At 36.6% G+C, this 20033-nt stretch overlaps 1 protein-coding gene and 1 long non-coding RNA gene across 5 annotated transcripts in view; one reads left to right on the top strand and one right to left on the bottom strand.

Moving 5' to 3' along the window:
- Positions 1-20033, bottom strand: part of LOC309504606 — a 384924-nt gene that overhangs the window by 85508 nt on the left and 279383 nt on the right. The gene's annotated exons all lie outside the window — the stretch shown is intronic.
- smyd5 (SMYD family member 5) lies at positions 2347-14520 on the top strand. Of its 4 annotated transcripts, none has more exons than XR_014208125.1 (13): positions 2347-2538; positions 2835-2943; positions 3959-4098; positions 5920-6041; positions 6542-6611; positions 6733-6837; positions 7171-7233; positions 8722-8792; positions 8892-8998; positions 9261-9317; positions 9495-9677; positions 10929-13686; positions 13773-13898. XR_014208125.1 is itself a non-coding variant. In XM_082177742.1 (13 exons), exons 1-13 carry the CDS (start codon positions 2377-2379, stop codon positions 13915-13917), a joined length of 1317 nt encoding a protein of 438 aa, XP_082033868.1. In that variant the 5' UTR covers positions 2355-2376; the 3' UTR covers positions 13918-14520. The 4 variants fall into 4 exon arrangements, 2 of the variants coding, with proteins under 2 accessions (XP_082033869.1, XP_082033868.1); XR_014208126.1 differs by having other exon boundaries at positions 2354-2538; positions 9495-9589; XM_082177742.1 differs by having other exon boundaries at positions 2355-2538; positions 9495-9589; positions 10929-10999; positions 13773-14520.

Genomic DNA, 20033 nt, shown 5'->3' with positions numbered 1-20033 from the left:
ACTCGCTCCTACGAGTCTACATCCTACGAGTCTACATACATATAATTCGATATATATATATATATATATATATATATATATACATATGAAGAGTTCAGATGCAAAAGCCTCTAAATGCCATCTGAAATTTTCTTATAGAATGATAATTTTTATCAAGCTTGTGTATTTAAGTTCAGTAATTTCACTTAAACGACAATTAATAGGTAATCTTCATTGCCATTTAAGTGAAATTATTGAATTTAAATATACGAGCTTGATAAAAATGATCATTCTATAAGAAAATTTCAGATGGCATTTAGAGGCTTTTGCATCTGAACTCTTCATATATACATATATATATATATATATATATATATATATATACATATATATATATATATATATACATATATATATATATATATATACACATATATATATATATATATATATATATATATATATATATATATATATATATATATATATATACAGTATATATATATATATATATATATATATATATATATATATATAATATACATACATATATATATATCAAAAAGGGTTTTTACCGATGGAAAGTATTGCTAAGGCTGCATTGGAATAGACCCGAAAGACCTGTAATCCTGTATATTGGGGAAAACACACACAAGGGTTTGTTGGATTTCAACAGAACAGGCTTAATAGAGGGAAAACAGGATTTTGCATTAACAGCCATCCACAGCCACATTTGTAGACTGTCAGCTAGTAGAAAAAGGGTGCGTCTCAATCAGCTCCCTAGTTCAGTAATCGGGGAGTCATCCATTTTAAGGGCTGTCTCAATCCCAAAATCCTACTTATGCAATGAAACGTTCGCTCCCTAAAAAAAATTCCACAATGCACGGTGAAAACTAAGGAGCATCAATGCTCACTATGTTGCCTTATCATAAGTTTTTTTAAACCATTACAGTATTATATTTTGGCATAAACATACATTGCTAGACAGGTAATAAACATAATTTTTATTTTTAAATTTAAATTTTAAATTTAAAACAAGATTTATTATAAATTTACAGCAGAAAGTATATGTAACAATCAATGTTTTTATCAATGTACTTTTAAACAACATAAAAAAAATATCAGACAGATATCTGTGTTGTTCATAAATATCAGAAGTGATGTTGTACATCGAGGATGTTGCCATAGGCCTATAGCCAGAAATAGAGCCATCACTGTCCCAATGTGTAGTGAGTCAGGGTCCTCACCAGTGCCTGATTTTGTGTACACAATATACTGATTCACGATCTAGGGAGCTGATTGAGACGCGGTACCCAAGATGTTCTACATTTCCTGAAGAGAATGTCAGTGGTAGATGTTGCATCATCTTCGTTCTGTTTGTAGCTAAAGTTTCACCATACCAAGCTGCATCATGATGTGGAAACACAAGCATTTCTTTGTTTGTTTCATGTACAATTAGAGTATCTGCACACTTACATCTCTTATGTTGGGTGGCGTAGAGACATTGAAGCCAAGAAAGTCAACCAGCTTGGAGACATCATAAGATGTCTTTTGGATGGGGTGATTTTCATCTTCATCATTTGATCCTTGCAAAGAAAATGAGTCAATGGCAGCATAGTTGTATTTAAAACACACTATCCTTCCTTAATCACGCTTATGAAAGGTGAAGGACGGTGCAAGGCTTATGCATAAATATGGCCCTGTACAATTAGGTTGAATTAACAAGGGTGTTTATAGTAGATTTATGTGTTCCAGTTCAATTTGTTTCAGGCATGATCAGCTCGTAAAATATCAAGTGATTTTGAGCCTTAGTGTATAATTTAGATTTACATTATTCATTTTAGATTACTCTGAAAGAGGTTTTGCACGTTTTGATAAAACTTAATTCATTAAAACCAGCTCGTATGTTTGTTCATAACTATATCATGTTCAAGTTGTAAACCAAACATATTCGCTTTTTTCCCAGGATTGTAGGGGAAGACTCATAAATATTCATTAGGGAAGTCATCCCTGATTGGTCTGATGACCTACCCCAACCCCACCCCTAACCTACCCGCTATTGGGAGGTCTGATGACCTACCCCTAACCCCGCCCTAAACCTACCCGTCACTGGGGTTAAGACCAATCAGGGATGACTTCCCTAATGAATATTCATGAGTCTTCCCCTACCATCCTGGGAAAAAAAATATCGCTCCCGGGATCCGACTCAGAAGAACGATTCATTCACGAATTTGACGTTACCAGTTGACTCGCCCCGCCTTCCAATGGCACATTTCTACGTTTTTATCAAGAAGCACCTGCACATACTTCCTCCTTTAAGCGTAGCATTTATGTTTATAACAGGCAGGAGCGATATTTTCTTCCAGAATAAATCTATCAGTCGAGTGTTGACAGTGAATGGAGATGGATCACATGCACACTATTGGTCAATCCGAGGGGTCAGAGGTTGATATGCAAATATCCAACATGGCGGCCCCCGTAGATGACATGTTTTCTCGCTGCGTGGATCCTGCCAAAGCTAGTAATTGCGTGGAGGTCCGATTTATCGATAATGTCAAGGTATGCAGCAGTAGTGCCATGATAGAGATGCCTCCTCATTTAATAATCCAGTTCAGTCATGTTTTCTTAAGAGGTTTAGCTTTGATTGTGGTGGTCGCACCCCTCCCATGTCAGCCGGTTTATTATGCCATAACCTGCAACAAACCCAAAATATGCAAACTGTGACAAATAATCATATTCATGTTCTCTTAAGTGTGGACATATATGTGGACATGCACTTTTAAATGGGGTTCTCCTATCTCATGTTCCAGACAGCAGCAGCTAAATATGTGTATTTTGTAATTATATTTCCACAGGGCAAAGGATTATTCGCCAAAAGATCGTTCAAAAAGGGTGACACTATTTTCATTGAGCAGCCTCTAGTTTCATCTCAGTTCTTGTGGAATGCCTCGTACAAATACAGAGGTGAGTGCCTTATAATTATCCAGACGTCCTTGATCATATATTGGTGATGAATGACCTCATCAAGCTATTATTCAGCTTTGTGGATATAACTAAGGCTATACAGGGGGTGGACAATGACACTGAAACACCTAGTTTTAGTCCACAATAATTGAATACTATGGTGTAGGTCCTCCTTTTGCCCCCAGTACAGCATCAGTTCATCTTGGGAATGACAGATACAAATTCTTTACAGTGGCCAGAGCGATTTTGAGCCATTCCTTTTCCACAACAGTGGTCAGGTCACTATGAGATGCTGGTGGAAGAAAATGTTTTCTGACTTGCTCCTCGAAAACACCCCAAAGTGGCTCAAAAATATTTAGATCTTGTGACTGTGCAGGCCATGGGAGATGTTCAACTTCACTTTCATGGTCTTCAAACCATTCTGTCACTTGTCTTGCAGTGTGTATTGGTGCATTATCATGCTGATACACGGCACCCCCTTCAGGGTACAATGCTTGAACCATTAGGTGCACATGGTCTTCCACAATGGTTCAGTAGTTATTGGCAGTGAATCAAGCACAGTAGGGAAGGCCATGATATTGCAGCCCAAACCATCACTGATCCACCTCGTGCTTCACTCTGAGCAGCATGGTCCAGCATGGTGGCAGCCAACATTACCCAGGATACCATACCTCTCCATACTACACAAAGACTTGAGGTCCTGGTCACAGACAGACACACAACAACAATGTGTCCTCTTTTGAACTCTGTCTCCCATTATGTTGTGTGAATTGCAATATTTTTGCTATTTATTGTGCTATTGCTCTGCTATTTCAACCTTCACACTCTGCTCTTACTGATGAAATATAAAATCAGTGAAGATTGGCCAACAGGCTGCATATATATTGGTGTTAATCCTACAACAATATATTGACCAATGTTTCAGTTTCTTTGTCCAGCCCCTGTATTTGTAACCATTTCCTTGGTTGTTCATGTGTCCCCCGTACCTGGCGTGTTTTCTTCTTCCCGTATTCAGCGTGTGAGTACTGTCTGCGTGCTCTGGAGACAGCAGAGGAGAATGCCAGGAGGTTGAGTGGTCTGCCAGCTCTGAGTCTACCTCACCCTGAGCTGTGTAAGGTGCGACCTGACCGACACCAGGCCTGCCCACAGTGTCAGGTACACTTGATCTTAACATGTTCCCATGTATTCTTGATGCCATCTGTAGTGTTTGACCCAGGTCAATCCCATAATCTGGTTAATAATTCGGAATAAGATGATTACATTTCGCTTAATATTTTTTATTCTTAATAACAAACAGACTATGTGATATTATTAAGCTTGTAAAGCCTGACATGTGAAATAATAGTCAGAAAAAAAACATATTTAATTGAATCTTTAGATCAAAAAGTCTGCATATGTATTTTACGTTTTGTATTGTATTTTATACATCAGGCTTTTATGGCTCATATAGTATGGTATAGGAGAATATTGAGCATATATGAGGAGAAATGCTTTTATTCAGAGGCCCATACTGAGTGAAAAATATGCAATTTGGTGCAGTTGCTGATAGTCATATGGCAAGAAGATAATATACGTTCTGAACTCTTATAATGTAAATCAGTGAGATGAGGTCTTTATTACTCTAGAGTAGACTACTTACAAAAAATGCATATAAATATCAGTTGTCACGCTACAACTTCTAATAATATGTCTTCGTAAAATGGTATTTAAATGCTTTGTAGTTTTAATGTGGGAGCAAAACATATAATAAATGAGTACAATGATCATTGAGAAATGAACAAATAAATGTTCCTCAAAAGCAGTGTTGGGTGTGATGCATTATCTTCCCTTAAAATAAGGGATTACTCTTAATTTTTCTGTAATTTACCATAATTACAGTTACTTTGGATGTAATTGCATTAAATACTGTATTGATTATTGAACAATTCTATATAAAACAATAGTGAATTTAACATCAAAATTTAACATCTAATGTTTAAATGAATGTTAAAGGTAACCGTCTCCCTTTAAATACTTTGACCCGTTCAAGAATAATTTATGCAAATTTATATGATTTATTTGAAAGTATTAAAAGAGCAGTTTCATGTCCTGGCATTGTTCAACTGGTCGAGGTTGATATGGGATTGAGAAAGTGATTAGAATAAGTACTCCAATACTTTTTAGAGAGAGTAATTAGTATAGTAATCTAGTTACACTGTTGAAGATGTAATTAGTAGCTAAAAATCAATTATGTTTTAGAGTATCTTAGCCAACACTGCTCAAAAGCCTGATTTATCATATTTGATTGAATCACAATTTAACATAATTCTTCTTCTTTTTTTTTTTTTTTGTGTTTGTATGGATAATCAAGTAAACTTATGTTACTTCATTCCGGTAAATGTTCATCTTGAAATATTACTAACAATATAAAAGTTATTCTTAGTTTTATGCAGTAAAGATTTCACAGTAGAAAGACACATGCACCACAACCTGAATATGGACATTTTTACAATTACACTTAAAGGGCTTTTACTTGCTAATAAAAAGTATGAACTATTAGTCTTATAGATTGTGTACAACAGGTTTTGTGTACAACTGATAATTTAGAGGCCTTAGAATGTCATGCATCAGATATGATAATGTTGGCTTTATAGGGTTAAAATATTTAGCTTTAGATGAAAGCCTTTGATGGCTGATGATGTGTGTCTTCACAAGGCAGGCTGAGCATAACTGACCAGTTATTGACAAAGATTTTATTGGCTGTTTTTTATTAAACACTATGGAGCACAAGGACATTTTTAAGTCATGATGATCTGTAGAATATTTTAGAGAACAAGTTTTCATTTTCAATAGTACTTGAGTAAAGTACAAATCCCTCAAAACAATAATTTAGCAATTAAACACAAGTACTTTAAACAGATCCTACCAATGTGTTTTTATAAAGCAGGGTTTGTTTGTGACTCATCCCTGAATGGTCTTCATATGCGTTCCCTTCAGGTGATGTACTGCGGTACTGAGTGCCGACAGGCTGCATGGGAGCAATACCACAAGGTCCTGTGTCTTGGCCCTTCACATGATGATCCGGATCACCCAGTCAACAAGCTGCAGGACGCATGGAAGTAAATACTCACTCATATAGACTACTTATGAGTGCCCTTATAGACCTTATGTAGCCCTGTCTCTTTTCAGCGCTGCGCTCGTTGTGTACTGTCTTCTGGTTTGTATTTCCACAAGATCTTAAGGATTTCATTTTTTAAAAATCTTCCACTGACATTTATGTCATCTGCTTTAAACATTACAATGCTTATGATAACTTAGCTCTACATTAAGTAAATCCACTTCCCCAGCTAATTACTCTTCGACAGCGATGCCATAGAAATATACAGAGCGACCGCAAAATGGAAGTTCAAACACAAGATTCAAAAGATGGCTGAGCGCTTGTTTCTCTGGCGCATAAGGTCTATACTGAAAGTATTATGCAGAACATTAGAGTCCTTGCTTTGTCAGTAATTGATTGCTTTTGGTTTGAAGGCTGTTGGTGCATAGGCATTCTTTAGCATGCTAACCTTGAAATATATGACTCTGCTCTTGCATTAAATTGTTTTTCCATATTATCCAGGAGTGTGCACTACCCTCCTGAAACCTCCAGTATCATGATCATGGCAAGGATGGTGGCCACCATTAAGCAGGTTATTTTCTTCTATTTATTGGTTTGAATAAAGTGTCTAAGAGGATTATTTGCCTAGATTAAATGTTAGTAAGTATGAAATAACTTCTAACAAGCAAAAACTGCTTTTGTTGCTGTTTCAGGCTCAAGATAAGGGACGCTGGCAGAGGTTGTTCAATCATTTTTGTAGTCGTACAGCAAATGAAGAGGAGGAAATAGTTCATAAATTGTTGGGAGAGAAGTTTAAGGTAAATAGAAAGTCCATCATCTTTTTTTGTACGTTACAAATGCTTCACTCTGCGTCATCAAGTTTGCCTATTCAGAAGTTTGAGTTTTTGGTTACACTTTATTTTAAGGTGATGTAGTAACATTGTACTTACTCAAATAAGTGCTGAGTAATATTAATTAACTACATGTACTTACTATAGAGTTACGGTTTTAGTTTAGGGTTGGTTACTTGTAATTATGCATGATTTACTATTACTACTATAGTAAGTACATCTAGTAACATGTAAAGTCACCATAAAATGAAGTGTTACCAGGAAAAATGCCCCAAAATACAGTGTTGTTCCTTTCATTAGGGACAGCTGGCCTTGCTGCGTAATTTGTTTTCCACAGCACTGTACGAAGATCGTCTCAGCCAGGTCAGCCATCGTCTCTGTCTGTCTGTCTGTCTATAATTTAATAAAAAGCAAAAGGGTCATACAAAAATTAAACTACGCACTCCTTGGCAATAGAATCGCCATTGACTAGTATATTTTTTTAGTTTATTTGCCAGACATTAGTGTTGTAGTCAAGACCACCTAAACTGAGACCAATTCGAGACCAAGACAAGAACAAGACTTTGTGGGGTTGAGACCAAGGCAGGGCGAGACCGAGTCAAGACCAAGACCAGACCAGCACTCCTTAAATTCATCTAAAAGATGAGAAATATCTTATATTTAATCAATAAATACAATAAGACACTATCTAGCTGTTTCCAATGAAATCACTAACCATAAAATTCATCTTTATGTTGCAGAGGTTGCACAGAAGTAGCATCTGAATTGGTACAATTACACCTGCATAAATAATGTTCAGATTAATTTAATATTAAAACATTAACATTATTTGACGGAATAATTTATTCAACTGATTTGTTCAAAGCAGCTGATTAACATAACGAAACACGTTGCCGAATTAGCAAAAACTTAAAATGAGTCTTAACTTATTTTTTTATTGAACGTTTGTTTAAAATCAATATCACATTTGCATTCGTGCTCATATTCACGAAAAAAGCTCAATTCCTCTTGTGATTTTGCTTAATTATATCCTGTATAATTTTTTTAGACAATCCTCCATTGATTTTGAGCCCAGCAGCACAGTATCAAAAGAAATCAAATTAGAAAGAAGTTATTGATTGCGTTTTGAGCAGTACGTTTTACTTCAAATCACATTGATGATGTTAACAAATGAATCAGACAATGCATTGGCAATTTAGTGATGTCTTCGCTCGCGGTTGTGGGATTGACCGATCTTGAGATAAAATCCCGAGTCTTTTTAGTCTGAGACCAAGACAAGATCGAGTACAAATGCAGTCGAGACCGAGACAAGACCGTGCGAGTGGTGTGTGTCTGTATGTACTGTATGTATGCATGTATGTAGTCCCTCAAATCAGCTTATCTTCATAAAATGGCACAGTTTTACTTTATTCATATGTGATATGATCTGAAAGCAAAAGAACTACACTTTTAACATCAGTCAAACTTAATTAGAACTAGACCATGTATGAATGAAAATGTATGAATGCATATTTGTCATTTTAACAGAACTTAGAGCTGGTGGTGCTTGAGACGTTGGTCATTCAGTGTTTCTGTAAATCTGTTAAGATAATAATACTACTAATAACTCTACTACTACTAACAATAAACACTAGGGTTGCACAGTATACCGTTACTATGCATCTCAAACACTGGCAAGTGAAATCTCAATTCTTAATTTATAAGCCAATGTCTAATGATAGACATTATGTAGTCGCCAAGCATATTCGAGTATCTGTGTGTCACTACTTAATTCAGTGGGTCTGTTATACTCTTAACAGGAATGAAGGATAGGGCAGATATTTGTAAAATTAACTTTGTTTGTGTATATAGTGGTTCTCTCCAGAAGGATTTCGCTCTCTGTTTTCGCTCGTTGGGACCAACGGTCAGGGTATTGGCACCAGGTAAACCACTCGATACAAACAATCAGTATTTTACCCTAGAGAGATGTATCCAGCAGAATAATGTTCCTCAAGCGATTCTGATCTGACGTGTGTCTGTAGTTCTCTGAGTCAGTGGGTTCATGCGTGCGATGCACTGGAGCTTCCCAGCCAGCAGAGGGAGCAACTGGATGCTTTTATCGACCAGTTGTACAAGGACATCGACAAAGGTCATTTTTCTCTCAGTCTCCCACCTGTTTCTAGTGCTTAGATCCTCACACACTTGCTCACACATTGATCTGTACACCTGCAAAGATTTTACCCATCTCTGCGTTTGACATCTACTTCCTCAAGCGCAGCTGAGACAGACACACATTTTACCACTTAGACGGCCATCGATCTGTGTAAAATATTATTGTTTTGGGCAAAAGTGTGAAATAAATCCAAAAGATGAACGGCTTTCATAGATCTTTTTATTTTTTTCTGTTACAGAAACCGGTGATTTCCTCAACTGCGAAGGCTCTGGACTTTTCCTGCTGCAAAGCTCTTGTGAGAATTGTCTTTATTCATATTGGCATGTCTTTCAGTTTGCACAGCTGTGATAATTTCACATACAGTAGAAGTTGACTTTGAGTAGCAAAAATCAGGTCAGCTTAACAAATGAGGCCTGTCTTCTTGCTCTACTAAAAGAAGTGATGATTTATTACCGTTTCCGTTGTTGTACAGGTAATCACAGCTGCGTTCCCAACACGGAGGCGTCTTTCCCCGACAACAACTTCCTCCTTCACCTCAGCGCACTCAGTGACATCAGCCCTGGAGAGGTCAGAGGAGGATGTTGGATAATAGTTGCTAAGCTGATGCTCGGAGGGAGGGTCGTAATATTCTAAAGCCTTGAGTGTTTCATTGTCGGTAGGAATTACAGTCTAGACTCTGAAGATTGGAGCAGTTTTGGCAGCTTGTCAGTTAGATTGAAAAGGCCTACATCTGATTCTGCCTGCCTTCGTGCTGGAGAGGTAGAACATCGCACAGATTTATTTCATAGGTTTGTTTATCTGAATCATATTAGCCAGTGGATGACAGCTCATCATGAATTTTTTATAGCTTTTAGTAATGAATTCACATTGTAGAGCTTTATGAATTTTTATAGGGTTACCTAAAGCCAAATTTGTTTTACCTTTGTTTTCTGACACAGTGACCGTTTTTTCTCATCATGTTTTGCCTTATAGCAAAGCGGATTTGTGCACAGAATCAGAATTATATTGAGAATGCTCATTAAGGTAGTAAACAGGATGTGGATTTGCTAGGAAGTAGAATTAAATGGGGGAAAAATGTTTGTCATGTCATTCCAAACCTTTTTTTTTTTGGGGGGGGGGGTCTAACTACCATTCAGAAGTTGAAAGGAGTTAAGTTTTATTCAACAAGGATGCATTAAATTGATCAAAAGTGACAAAGACATTTTATAATGTTACAAATGATTTCTATTTCAAACAAATGAACTGTTTTTACAACAATTTTAAGCAGCACAACTGTTTTCAACATTGATAATAATAAGAAATGTTTCTTGAGCAGCAAATCATATTAGAATGATTTCTGAAGGATCTTGTGACACTGAAGACTGGAGTAATGATGCTGGAAATTCAGCTTTGACGTCACAGGATGGCATTATATATATATATATATATATATATATATATATATATATATATATATATATAAATGGCATTATATATTAAAATAGAAAACAGTATTGAGTGTATTTCCATACATTGACTGCGTATTGATGGTCTGTCAGCCTCCAAAACAGACAAAAGAGAAAAAATGAATGCTATGAATAATGATTTACATTTTGGTCTGGTAGTGACCAAAATTTAAAAAATTGTTAGTGAGCATATAGAAAATGTAATTGTTTGTTTACTTAAAAAAAAAAAAAAGGTTATATTTTCCATTGTAAATAAGTAACACCACTGTGAAACATTATGAGAGTGATTACTCCCACAGAGTAATTTCATGGCTTTGGCCAATTTATAAAACAGAAAACCATTCTTCTGTATAACGCAATTCTGAGTTATAACATAACTGCAGAATAAACAAATAAATAAAAACAAATAAGAGTTGCTGAGTTGTTGATCATCTCATGAATTTCTCTCGTTCTTTCTGTAGGAAATCTGTATCAGCTACCTGGACTGCTGCCAGAGAGACAGGAGTCGTCATAGCCGGCACAAGATCTTGAGGTAAACGAATGCAATCCCTTGTTTAAGCATTCTCTGTGAAACTGCCCAGCTGAGTCTACCTCCAGAGAGGATCAATGGCCTTGGTCTCTGGCAGCAGCTCTCGGCCTGGATAACCACAGGGGCTGTTGACTTGCTGTTGAGCCCCTGCTCTTCTATTGATCAGTTACCTGTCAATCGCAGCAGCTATACCGCCTGGATGACCAATGAGGGTTTGTTTGGAAATCCCACTTAATCTATATTCACTTTATTCCTGTGAAAAAAGCCTGACTTCACCTTGAAAAGAACTGCTGAACTTCTTGCCTGTGAAGTCAATATTAGACACGGATATACCGGTACGATGGATATTTTTTTATCTTCATTTATTATGGAATAAGGGTAGAATGAAAGCCCCAATAGGGTAGATCTTCAATGTATTCTGGTGCATTGGAATTAAGAAATATATGTGGTCTAAACACTTGAGTTTGAAAGATATACACAGTGTCTAGGCCTATATATATATATATATAGTTTTATGCAAAAGTTTGGGCATCCCTGATAATTATCAACATTTCAGTTTATAATCTGCTGGGCTTTCGAAGCAGCAACTTCATTTGGATATAATTTATACCTTATGGAAACAGTAAGATTTCAGTTCTGAAATAACATTTATTGAATCAACAGAAACCACACAATGCGAGTCATAACAAAAACAGACTGGTCCAAAAAATTTGGGCACCCCATTGGAATTACCACATCAATATTTAGTATTGCCTCCTTTTGCTGAAATAACAGCCTGTAGTCGCTTCTTATAGCCACTGATAAGTCCCTGAATTCTGGTTGCAGGAATTTTTTTTCTTTCTTCCTTGCAAAATGTCTCCAGTTCAGTCAGGTTTGATGGTTTCCGAGTGTGGACAGCCCGCTTCAAATCATTCCATAGATTTTCGATGATGTTCGAGTCTGGGGACTGTGATGGCCATTCTAGAACATTGTATCTGTGTCTGTGCATGAATTCCTTGGTAGATTTGGAACAATGCTTTGGATCATTGTCCTGCTGAAACAACCAACCCCTGCGTAACTTCTACTTCTTGACTGATTCTTGTACATTGTTCTTCAGAATTTGGTTTCCAGTACCTGTGCTTGCCACAGAGCCCCATAGCATTATGGACCCTCCACCAAATTTTACAGTTGGGAGCAGGTTTTTCTGGAACGCGGTGTTCTTTTATCCCGCCAAACAAAGTGCTTCTGGTTGTGACCAAATAACCCTATCTTAGTTTCATCTGTCCACAGCACATTATTCCAAAATATTTCTGGCTTGTCCAGATGAGCCTTTGCATACCTCAAAAGGCTTTTTCCGCATCACCCTTCCATTGAGCTGTTCCTTGTGCAAAGTGCGCTGGACAGTGGAACGATGTACAATGACACCATCAGGAGCAAGATGTTCTTGGAGCTCCTTGGAGGTGGTCTGTGGTTTGTCTGTGACCATTTTAACTATTCTTCACCTTTGCCTTTCAGATATTTTTCTTGGCCTACCACATCTTTCCTTCACAAGGACTGTTCCTGTGGCCCTCCATTTTCTAACTATATTTCTGACTGTGGAGACAGAGACCTTAAACCTTTGTGATAACTTTTTGTTTTTAAGTCATTAGAGAGTTCTTTTGAGTTTTCCATGTTGCTACTTTCCAGTAGAGAATCAAAGAGAAACACAACTAACAATTAGCTACCTTGAATGTCCTTTTTCATGATTGGTTGCACCTGTGTTTTCAGTCTACTGTTCATTGAGCCAATTAAATTAATTATGTGTTGCAATCAATCAGCATTTAGTGTTTGCAAACAAACTGTTTGTCAGTAGCAAACGAACTTTAGTTTGGCCTGATTTTGTTCGAGGTGTCACACCAGTTCTTTCTTCGATTTCGCTTGAAGTATATCGGGGCCTTTACTACTTACCTAGTTGTCCTCACACAAAAGTGTTGTATGACTTCAGAAGACTTGGAATACAAAGCTGAATAACAATTTTTATATTTTCAGTCAAACCACAAAACATTTATTTTTTTAAGCTAATAGAACTGCAACACTCGGGTTCCGGAAGTAAAAACTCCATTAATTTTCTCCATAGGGAAATTGTTTTTTTTTAACGGTAACTTAAACCTTTAAAGACAACCTTACTGTGAGCTATGAGGTTGTTGATCCATGGTATTTGCTTCTATTGAAGCCGTTTGCCCGCATTTTTTTCAGTGTATTTTTAAAATAATCATGTTTAACAATGGAATTCCTGGTGAAAATAGTCTCCGGTTATGAATGTAATCATGGTTCCCTTAGAAGGGGAACGAGACACACGCACTCACTCAGTACATATAAAATCAACATTTGTAAATGTAAATGAATAGTTTTATATTTCTGTTCTGTTTTTAATTCGATCATGCTGTTAGTGTTCGCAATGCTTCATGGGATTGTAGTTCTTTCCCTCACAAAAGCCGTTAAGTTACCTTTGTCCTTTTTGTCCAATTTTAAAAACCTTTTTTGCTTCAAACCAAAGTTTGTAGTGTTGGGATTCACCTCGTTGCTGATTGGCTTGGTTCACGGCTTATAACTCTTTAATGAAGACTTTTATAAAATCCCTATGGGAAAAATTAATGTAAAAAATACTTCCGAAACCAGTAGCAATGAAAAAGGGGCGGTTGCACTCCATACGGGTTTGGAAGGACATGAGTGTGAGTAAATAGTGACAGAATTGTAATTTGTCTTAATTTAGCCTTTTTAAATGATAAATTACACCATTTTCCCCTCTCATTTTCAGGGAGAATTATTTATTCATCTGTTCCTGTCAGAAATGCATGTCCCAGATGGATGATGCAGATATGACATCAGAGGATGAGGAGGAAGTGGAAGGAGAAGGCGAAACGGAGGGAGATGATTTGGAGGATGAAATGACAGATGTGTGATTTCACTCAGGTTTCTCGGCCCACCCGAACCACTTCACTTGTCTGTTTGTGGACCTATTCCATGTGATCCTGAAACCCTCCACAGGGCATAATATCTACAGCAGTTGAGAAACCAACGTCACACTCACAGTAGCAGTACAGCTGTTATAACCTGCATCAAAGCCTATGCAAAATATAAGTGCAGTATTTTTATCATGTGCTTTTTTTTGTCATGATTTCTACCATGCAATGTCTCATATAATGCAAGATTTATTATGTTTAATAAGTCACTCAAGACACTGGTTTCATATGCAGGATTTAAATTTGATAGGTTAAACTGATTAGATTTTTGTTTTTGAAATGTTTAAGACACAAGTAGTCTCTCTCTCACACACACACACACACACACACACACACACACAAAACTGTGACCACGCATGAAACATGATCAGTCTGTGCACTTATGGGTTATATTCTATGACGACCATCCAAAAGAACGTGGATTTTCCATTTAATCACATCTGAGAGAAACTGTAATCAGATAAAGAGGAAGAAGTGACCAGCTTCATGTTATACTTTAAAGTGACTGTAAGTCAGCCAAAATTAAAATACACATTACTTGGTCTTTTTTTATCTTTCTTACAAAAGAAAAAAGAAAGAATTTTTAGGGCCCGAGCACCGATGGTGTGAGGACCCTCTTGGAATTGCTCCATTTATTTTCTTTATAATCTTATGTATGTAAAGATTAGCTCAACACCTTGAAATTGCTTTTCTTTTCAGATGACAATAGCTAGGTTGCACTGGTGGAGAAAATATTTAACGATTTATGGCCAAATAACTGTTTAACCATTGTTTTAGCCAATTATTGTAGCTAAAGTAGACTTTCTGAAATCTTGCCAGTAGTAAATGTACATGAGGCTATAGCAATAATTGCAGTAGTTATATGCAATAAGAAGCTCTCAGAAATTGGGTGTCGGTGTCCTCTACAATCTTTATTTGAAGAAAGACACAATCCATAATGCCTTAAAACAGCTTTACATGAATGTTCTTAATCCCCCAGTGAGCAAGCCCGAAGTGATTATTGTAAAAAGTAAAGATGTTTAGGTAGTGAAGGGAAGCCACGCTCATTTAGCATATTGTATGTACTTAGCATTGAGTGAACGTGCACTACCGATTAAAAAGTTTGGGTTAATTTCTCTTATGCCCACCAAGGTAGCATTTATTTGATCATATATATACTGTAAAACATTCATATTTAAAATAACTTGTCTATTTGAATATATTTTAAAATGTAATTTATTCCTGTGATCAAAGCTGAATTTTCATCATCATTACTCCAGTCTTCAGTGTCACATGATCCATCAGAAATCATTCTAATATGATGATTTAATGCTCAATAAACATTATTATCAATGTGGAAACCGTGATACTCTTCCATTCAAAAGTTTGGGGTAAGTAATGTTACAAAAGATTTCTATTTCAAATACTGTTATTTTGAAATTATTCATCAAAGAATCTTAAAATCCTTATAAATATTAAGCGGCAAAAACTTAATAAGAACCATTATTAATAATAGATGACCAATAATAATTGAGCAGCAAATCATCATATTAGAATGATTTCTGAAGGATCATGAAACATCGAAGACTGGAGTAATGATGCTGAAAATTCAGCTTTTTAAATTGTAATAATATTTCACCATATTACTGTTTTGTTTTGCAAATGCCTCGCACAGGAATTGAATGAGAAATATTGTGATGTGTTCGTTCCCAGAAGAAAACTCAAGACTACAATCGAGGCATTTGAGGGTTTCAGAAACAGCACTTACTGATATAGAGAAGAACTCCCTTTGGAGTGATTTTGTACTTTGCAGGCCTTTTTCATTCTCAAACAGCAATATTACACACTAAAGATATAACAGTAGTTGATGCAGGTATAGTGTTCCTTCACAGTCTGGCTGATATAGGCTGTAGTTGGCAGTCCTGTGCTGATGCATAGTCTTTTGAAATCCATCCTACGACTGAAACAAAGGCGGCAGAAGGCAGTGGTCAGCAACGTGCTTGGCTTATATAGGGTCTATCTGGCTGTAGTTTGCAGTCTTTGAGATCCGTCCTATACATCTGGGATGATGCAGGCAGCGGTCAGTGAAGTGTTGATCACTGTAATGCTTGTGTAGGCTGTAGTTTGCAGTTGTCGCTCAGCAACAGATGAGGTGGGAGTGGGATATGAAGCTGGACCGAATCAAACTCACATTCACGTCTGGCTCCGATCTGTTATCTAACGCCTACTGTTCACGATCCAATCAATTCTTGATGGATAAAATCAAGTCTCTTGTTGAATATTCTGTTTCGCTTGGAAATACAGCACATTATGAAAGTCAAATGGGTTGCGAATGCCGCTTCATGTTGACCTTAAAGTAGCCGGTTTAAGTTGTCTGCTTAAGTCTTATGTGTGATTAGGTGAAATCAGTATTGGCATTGCCATCATCCAATCATTTCCTGCGGGCAATACACCTGCTGTCTGTCATTACAAGTGTATCAGTTCTGCAGCAGTCTTGTGTTCTTTGCTAATCTCACTGATGAGTAAGCGCTGCCATCCTAGTTTCCAAGCTGATGAATTTTGCCCCTCAATTCTCTTTTTGATGTCGAGTGAGGACGATCTGCCATGTTGCAGAAAGTATGAAAATCCTGGCAATCCCATTTTATACCTCTTTTCGTAATCCTCCAGATATTAATACTCTCATCCTCTGTTTATGAAATTCATCTTGCAGCTCTCGCACTTGCTCTCTTCTCTTCACGGATGATGTTATTGACAATTTCTATGTGTCTTCCTCATCAGACACATCTGCCAAAATAATTAAACACTTAGTAGTGCAGACACTAAATAAAGCATAAACGCGAATGTTCTCAAAGCAAAACTAAACATAATGACAGATAGGGAGTCTTCTTGCTTTGATGATCACAAATGAACTATTGCTGGGTTTTAAGTGCTTGCTATTAGGAAAGCATTTCTATTACTGTTGCTCATATCTGGTGTTAGGGATATGAACAAGTCTCTGTCTTTAAATATTGCACTTCTGCAGGTAACTTGATGCATTTGTGTCACACATGAATTATACAAATCTGGCAGCTTTTTGAAGAGAAGGGTGCTATGTATGAATTATGCATTCTGAATTATAATTTAAACCTGAGGGACAATAAAATGTCTGAAAGAAAAAAAGAAACTACATGATAAAAAACTACAAAAATAAACAAAACAAAAAATAAAGCATCTACATAGCATAGTGCTGAATATAGTAACATGCTAAAGCACTCAGAACACCCTAGCAATTATAAATTAACCTTTTGAAGTAACCAGTCTTCAATTTGAACAACTTAGCATTTGCTTAGTAACAATTTCCTTTTTTCTTTTTGGTTTACATTTTATTGTATATGGGTGAATGACATGACGTGCTTATTTTTGTGTCCAAGTGCATTATTTCTTTTTAAAATAATTTGATAAATTAATGACATGCATCAGTTTATTCCATAAAACTTATTTAGTTAATTCTCACTACATTTAACTGTCCGAACAAATGAAAAGACTAAGAAAACTATTTAAAACAGAGTTTTAATGATAAGAAATTCAAAATAAAATATTGTGGCATAATTTTAAGTTTAAAACCTTTCATATAATTATATTATAATTATATTAATTATACAATATATATAAATATAAGTATTTTTAAAGCTGTTGAGACAATTGAAAAATTGTTGTCCGGGAATTTGTATATTCTCAAATGGCAGGGTCAGGGTGGCACAACTAACATGAGTTTTTAATTATGAACTGACAAGGTAATAACAGTAAAGATGATCATGCATCATCCAGAGGAGCCCAACTGATCCTTGTGGCAGTGGAAAGGATTGTAGATCTCTCTCATATACGGGTAAAAATAGCTATAAATTATTTATTGTATTTAAAAATGTAATGTAGCTAGCATAGGCAAAAGCTAATACAGGCATCCAAGTAGAAGCCTATTCAATGTAAAATTAGTTGCAAAAGTCACTTGGTGCTTCCAGGAAGTCAGGTGATGCAAATGCAATAAATGTCCCGATATATAGAATATACACTGAACAAAATTATAAACGCAACACTTTTGTTTTTGCTCCCATTTTTCATGAGCTGAACTCAAAGATCTAAGACTTTTTCTATGTACACAAAAGGCCTATTTCTCTCAAATATTGTTAACAAATCTGTCTAAATCTGTGTTAGTGAGCACTTCTCCTTTGCCGAGATAATCCATCCACCTCACAGGTGTGGCATATCAAGATGCTGATTAGACAGCATGATTATTGCACAGGTGTGCCTTAGGCACAGGTGTGCACTCAGTTTTAGTGGGAGAGCAGTTTTATCACACAGCAAAATACCACAGATGTCGCAAGTTTTGAGGGAGCGTGCAATTGTCATGCTGACTGCAGGAATGTCCACCAGAGCTGTTGCCCGTTAATTGAATGTTCATTTCTCTATCATAAGCCGTCTCCAAAGACGTTTCAGAGAATTTGGCAGTACATCCAACCGGCCTCACAACCGCAGACCACGTGTAACCACACCAGCCCAGGACCTCCACATCCAGCATCTTACAGGGCACATCCCTGTACAGGGCAGATGGCAGACAGCGTGTACGGCATTGTATGGGTGAGCGGTTTGCTGATGTCAACGTTGTGGATCGAGTGGCCCATGGTGGCGTTGGGGTTATGGTATGCGCAGGCGTATGTTATGGACCACCAACACAGGTGCATTTTATTGATGGCATTTTGAATGCACAGAGATACCGTGACGAGATCCTGAGGGCCATTGTTGTGTCATTCATCCACGACCATCACCTCATGTTGCAGCATGATAATGCACGGCCCCATGTTGCAAGGATCTATACACAATTCCTGGAAGCTGAAAACATCCCATTTCTTGCATGGCCAGCATACTCACCGGACATGTCACCCATTGAGCATGTTTGGGATGCTCTGGATCGGCGTATACGACAGCGTGTTCCAGGTCCTGCCAATATCCAGCAACTTCGCACAGCCATTGAAGAGGAGTGGGCCAACATTCCACAGGCCACAATCAACAACCTGATCAACTCTATGCGAAGGAGATGTGTTGCACTGCGTGAGGCAAATGGTGGTCACACCAGATACTGACTGGTTTTTGGACCCAGCAAAAAAACAAAAAAAACCCATTACTTCAGATAAATAATGCATTTAAGCTAAGATTGTCTATTATTTTTTTTTTATTTAATTATTGTTCTAAAATGTTAGTTTTTAAGTTAAATATGCTTTTCAATTTAAGTTATTTTCAAGATAATTTCAAAATAATTTTAGATGCCACCATCATAAGTAAAGCATGATTCTAGATAAACTGAGAATCACAATTTTTTTGTTTGTTTCAGAGATCACTATTCTCCCACAATTCAGAACAGACAACTAAACAAAATAACATGTAATTAGAAGTTCTGACAAAATGTTACTTGCTGCAGTTTAGTTAAAATGTTTAATTCATCTGAATTGAGTGAATGATTCAATTACTCCCTCAAAAATATTTAACTTGTTTCATTATTGGATGAATCAGCGTTTTTGATCAAATCTCTTGAATCAATAATTCAATGACAAATATTTTTTTTTAACAGTGACATGTAACGATGTAATCGATACAATCATTATTTGAAGCATTACGTTACTTTCAATCGTTGTCATTTTGGAATGAGATTGCGTATATGTTTTAATCGAGATTGCGATATTTTAGCGATTAATCGTGCAGCTCTATTAACTACTATGTACTCACATAAAAAATGTGTTAGGTATATGTACATTAGTGGAACATGTTCATGTTTTTTTGCAAAACACTTGTGCTGCTAATGAGGTGCATGTCACAATAAGAGCATTGTATCAAACGATTAATTTAAATATTAGTGCATGGTAGTTAAAGACACTTAATATGAAGTGGGACTGAGAACGACTTGAGCACGACATGAAGCGCATTCAAAATGATCTGGCTGCAAGAGAAGCATATCTGGCAAAAAGAAAAGAGGTGATGAATCTTGTTTAGTTATGTAGTTGTTTAATTTGTGCTATGCATTTAATGTTTTGATGAATGCATTTTTG

The sequence above is a fragment of the Leuciscus leuciscus genome (genome assembly GCF_965113295.1).
Source record: "Leuciscus leuciscus genome assembly, chromosome: 8".
NCBI classification, from domain to species: Eukaryota; Metazoa; Chordata; class Actinopteri; order Cypriniformes; family Leuciscidae; genus Leuciscus; species Leuciscus leuciscus.
The sequence above is the reverse complement of the archived record's forward strand: the minus strand, read 5'-3'. Positions and strand labels throughout refer to the sequence as shown.

What these genes read in the sequence shown, in the direction of transcription:
- smyd5 (XM_082177742.1), top strand. Translation starts at nt 2,377, where the DNA reads ATGGAGATGGATCACATGCACACTATTGGTCAATCCGAGGGGTCAGAG. An exon ending in AAGCTGCAGGACGCATGGAA is followed by an intron (nt 6,042 to 6,541) that starts GTAAATACTCAC and finishes CATATTATCCAG; the next exon opens with GAGTGTGCACTACCCTCCTG. An exon ending in TTTCCTGCTGCAAAGCTCTT is followed by an intron (nt 9,318 to 9,494) that starts GTGAGAATTGTC and finishes GTTGTTGTACAG; the next exon opens with GTAATCACAGCTGCGTTCCC.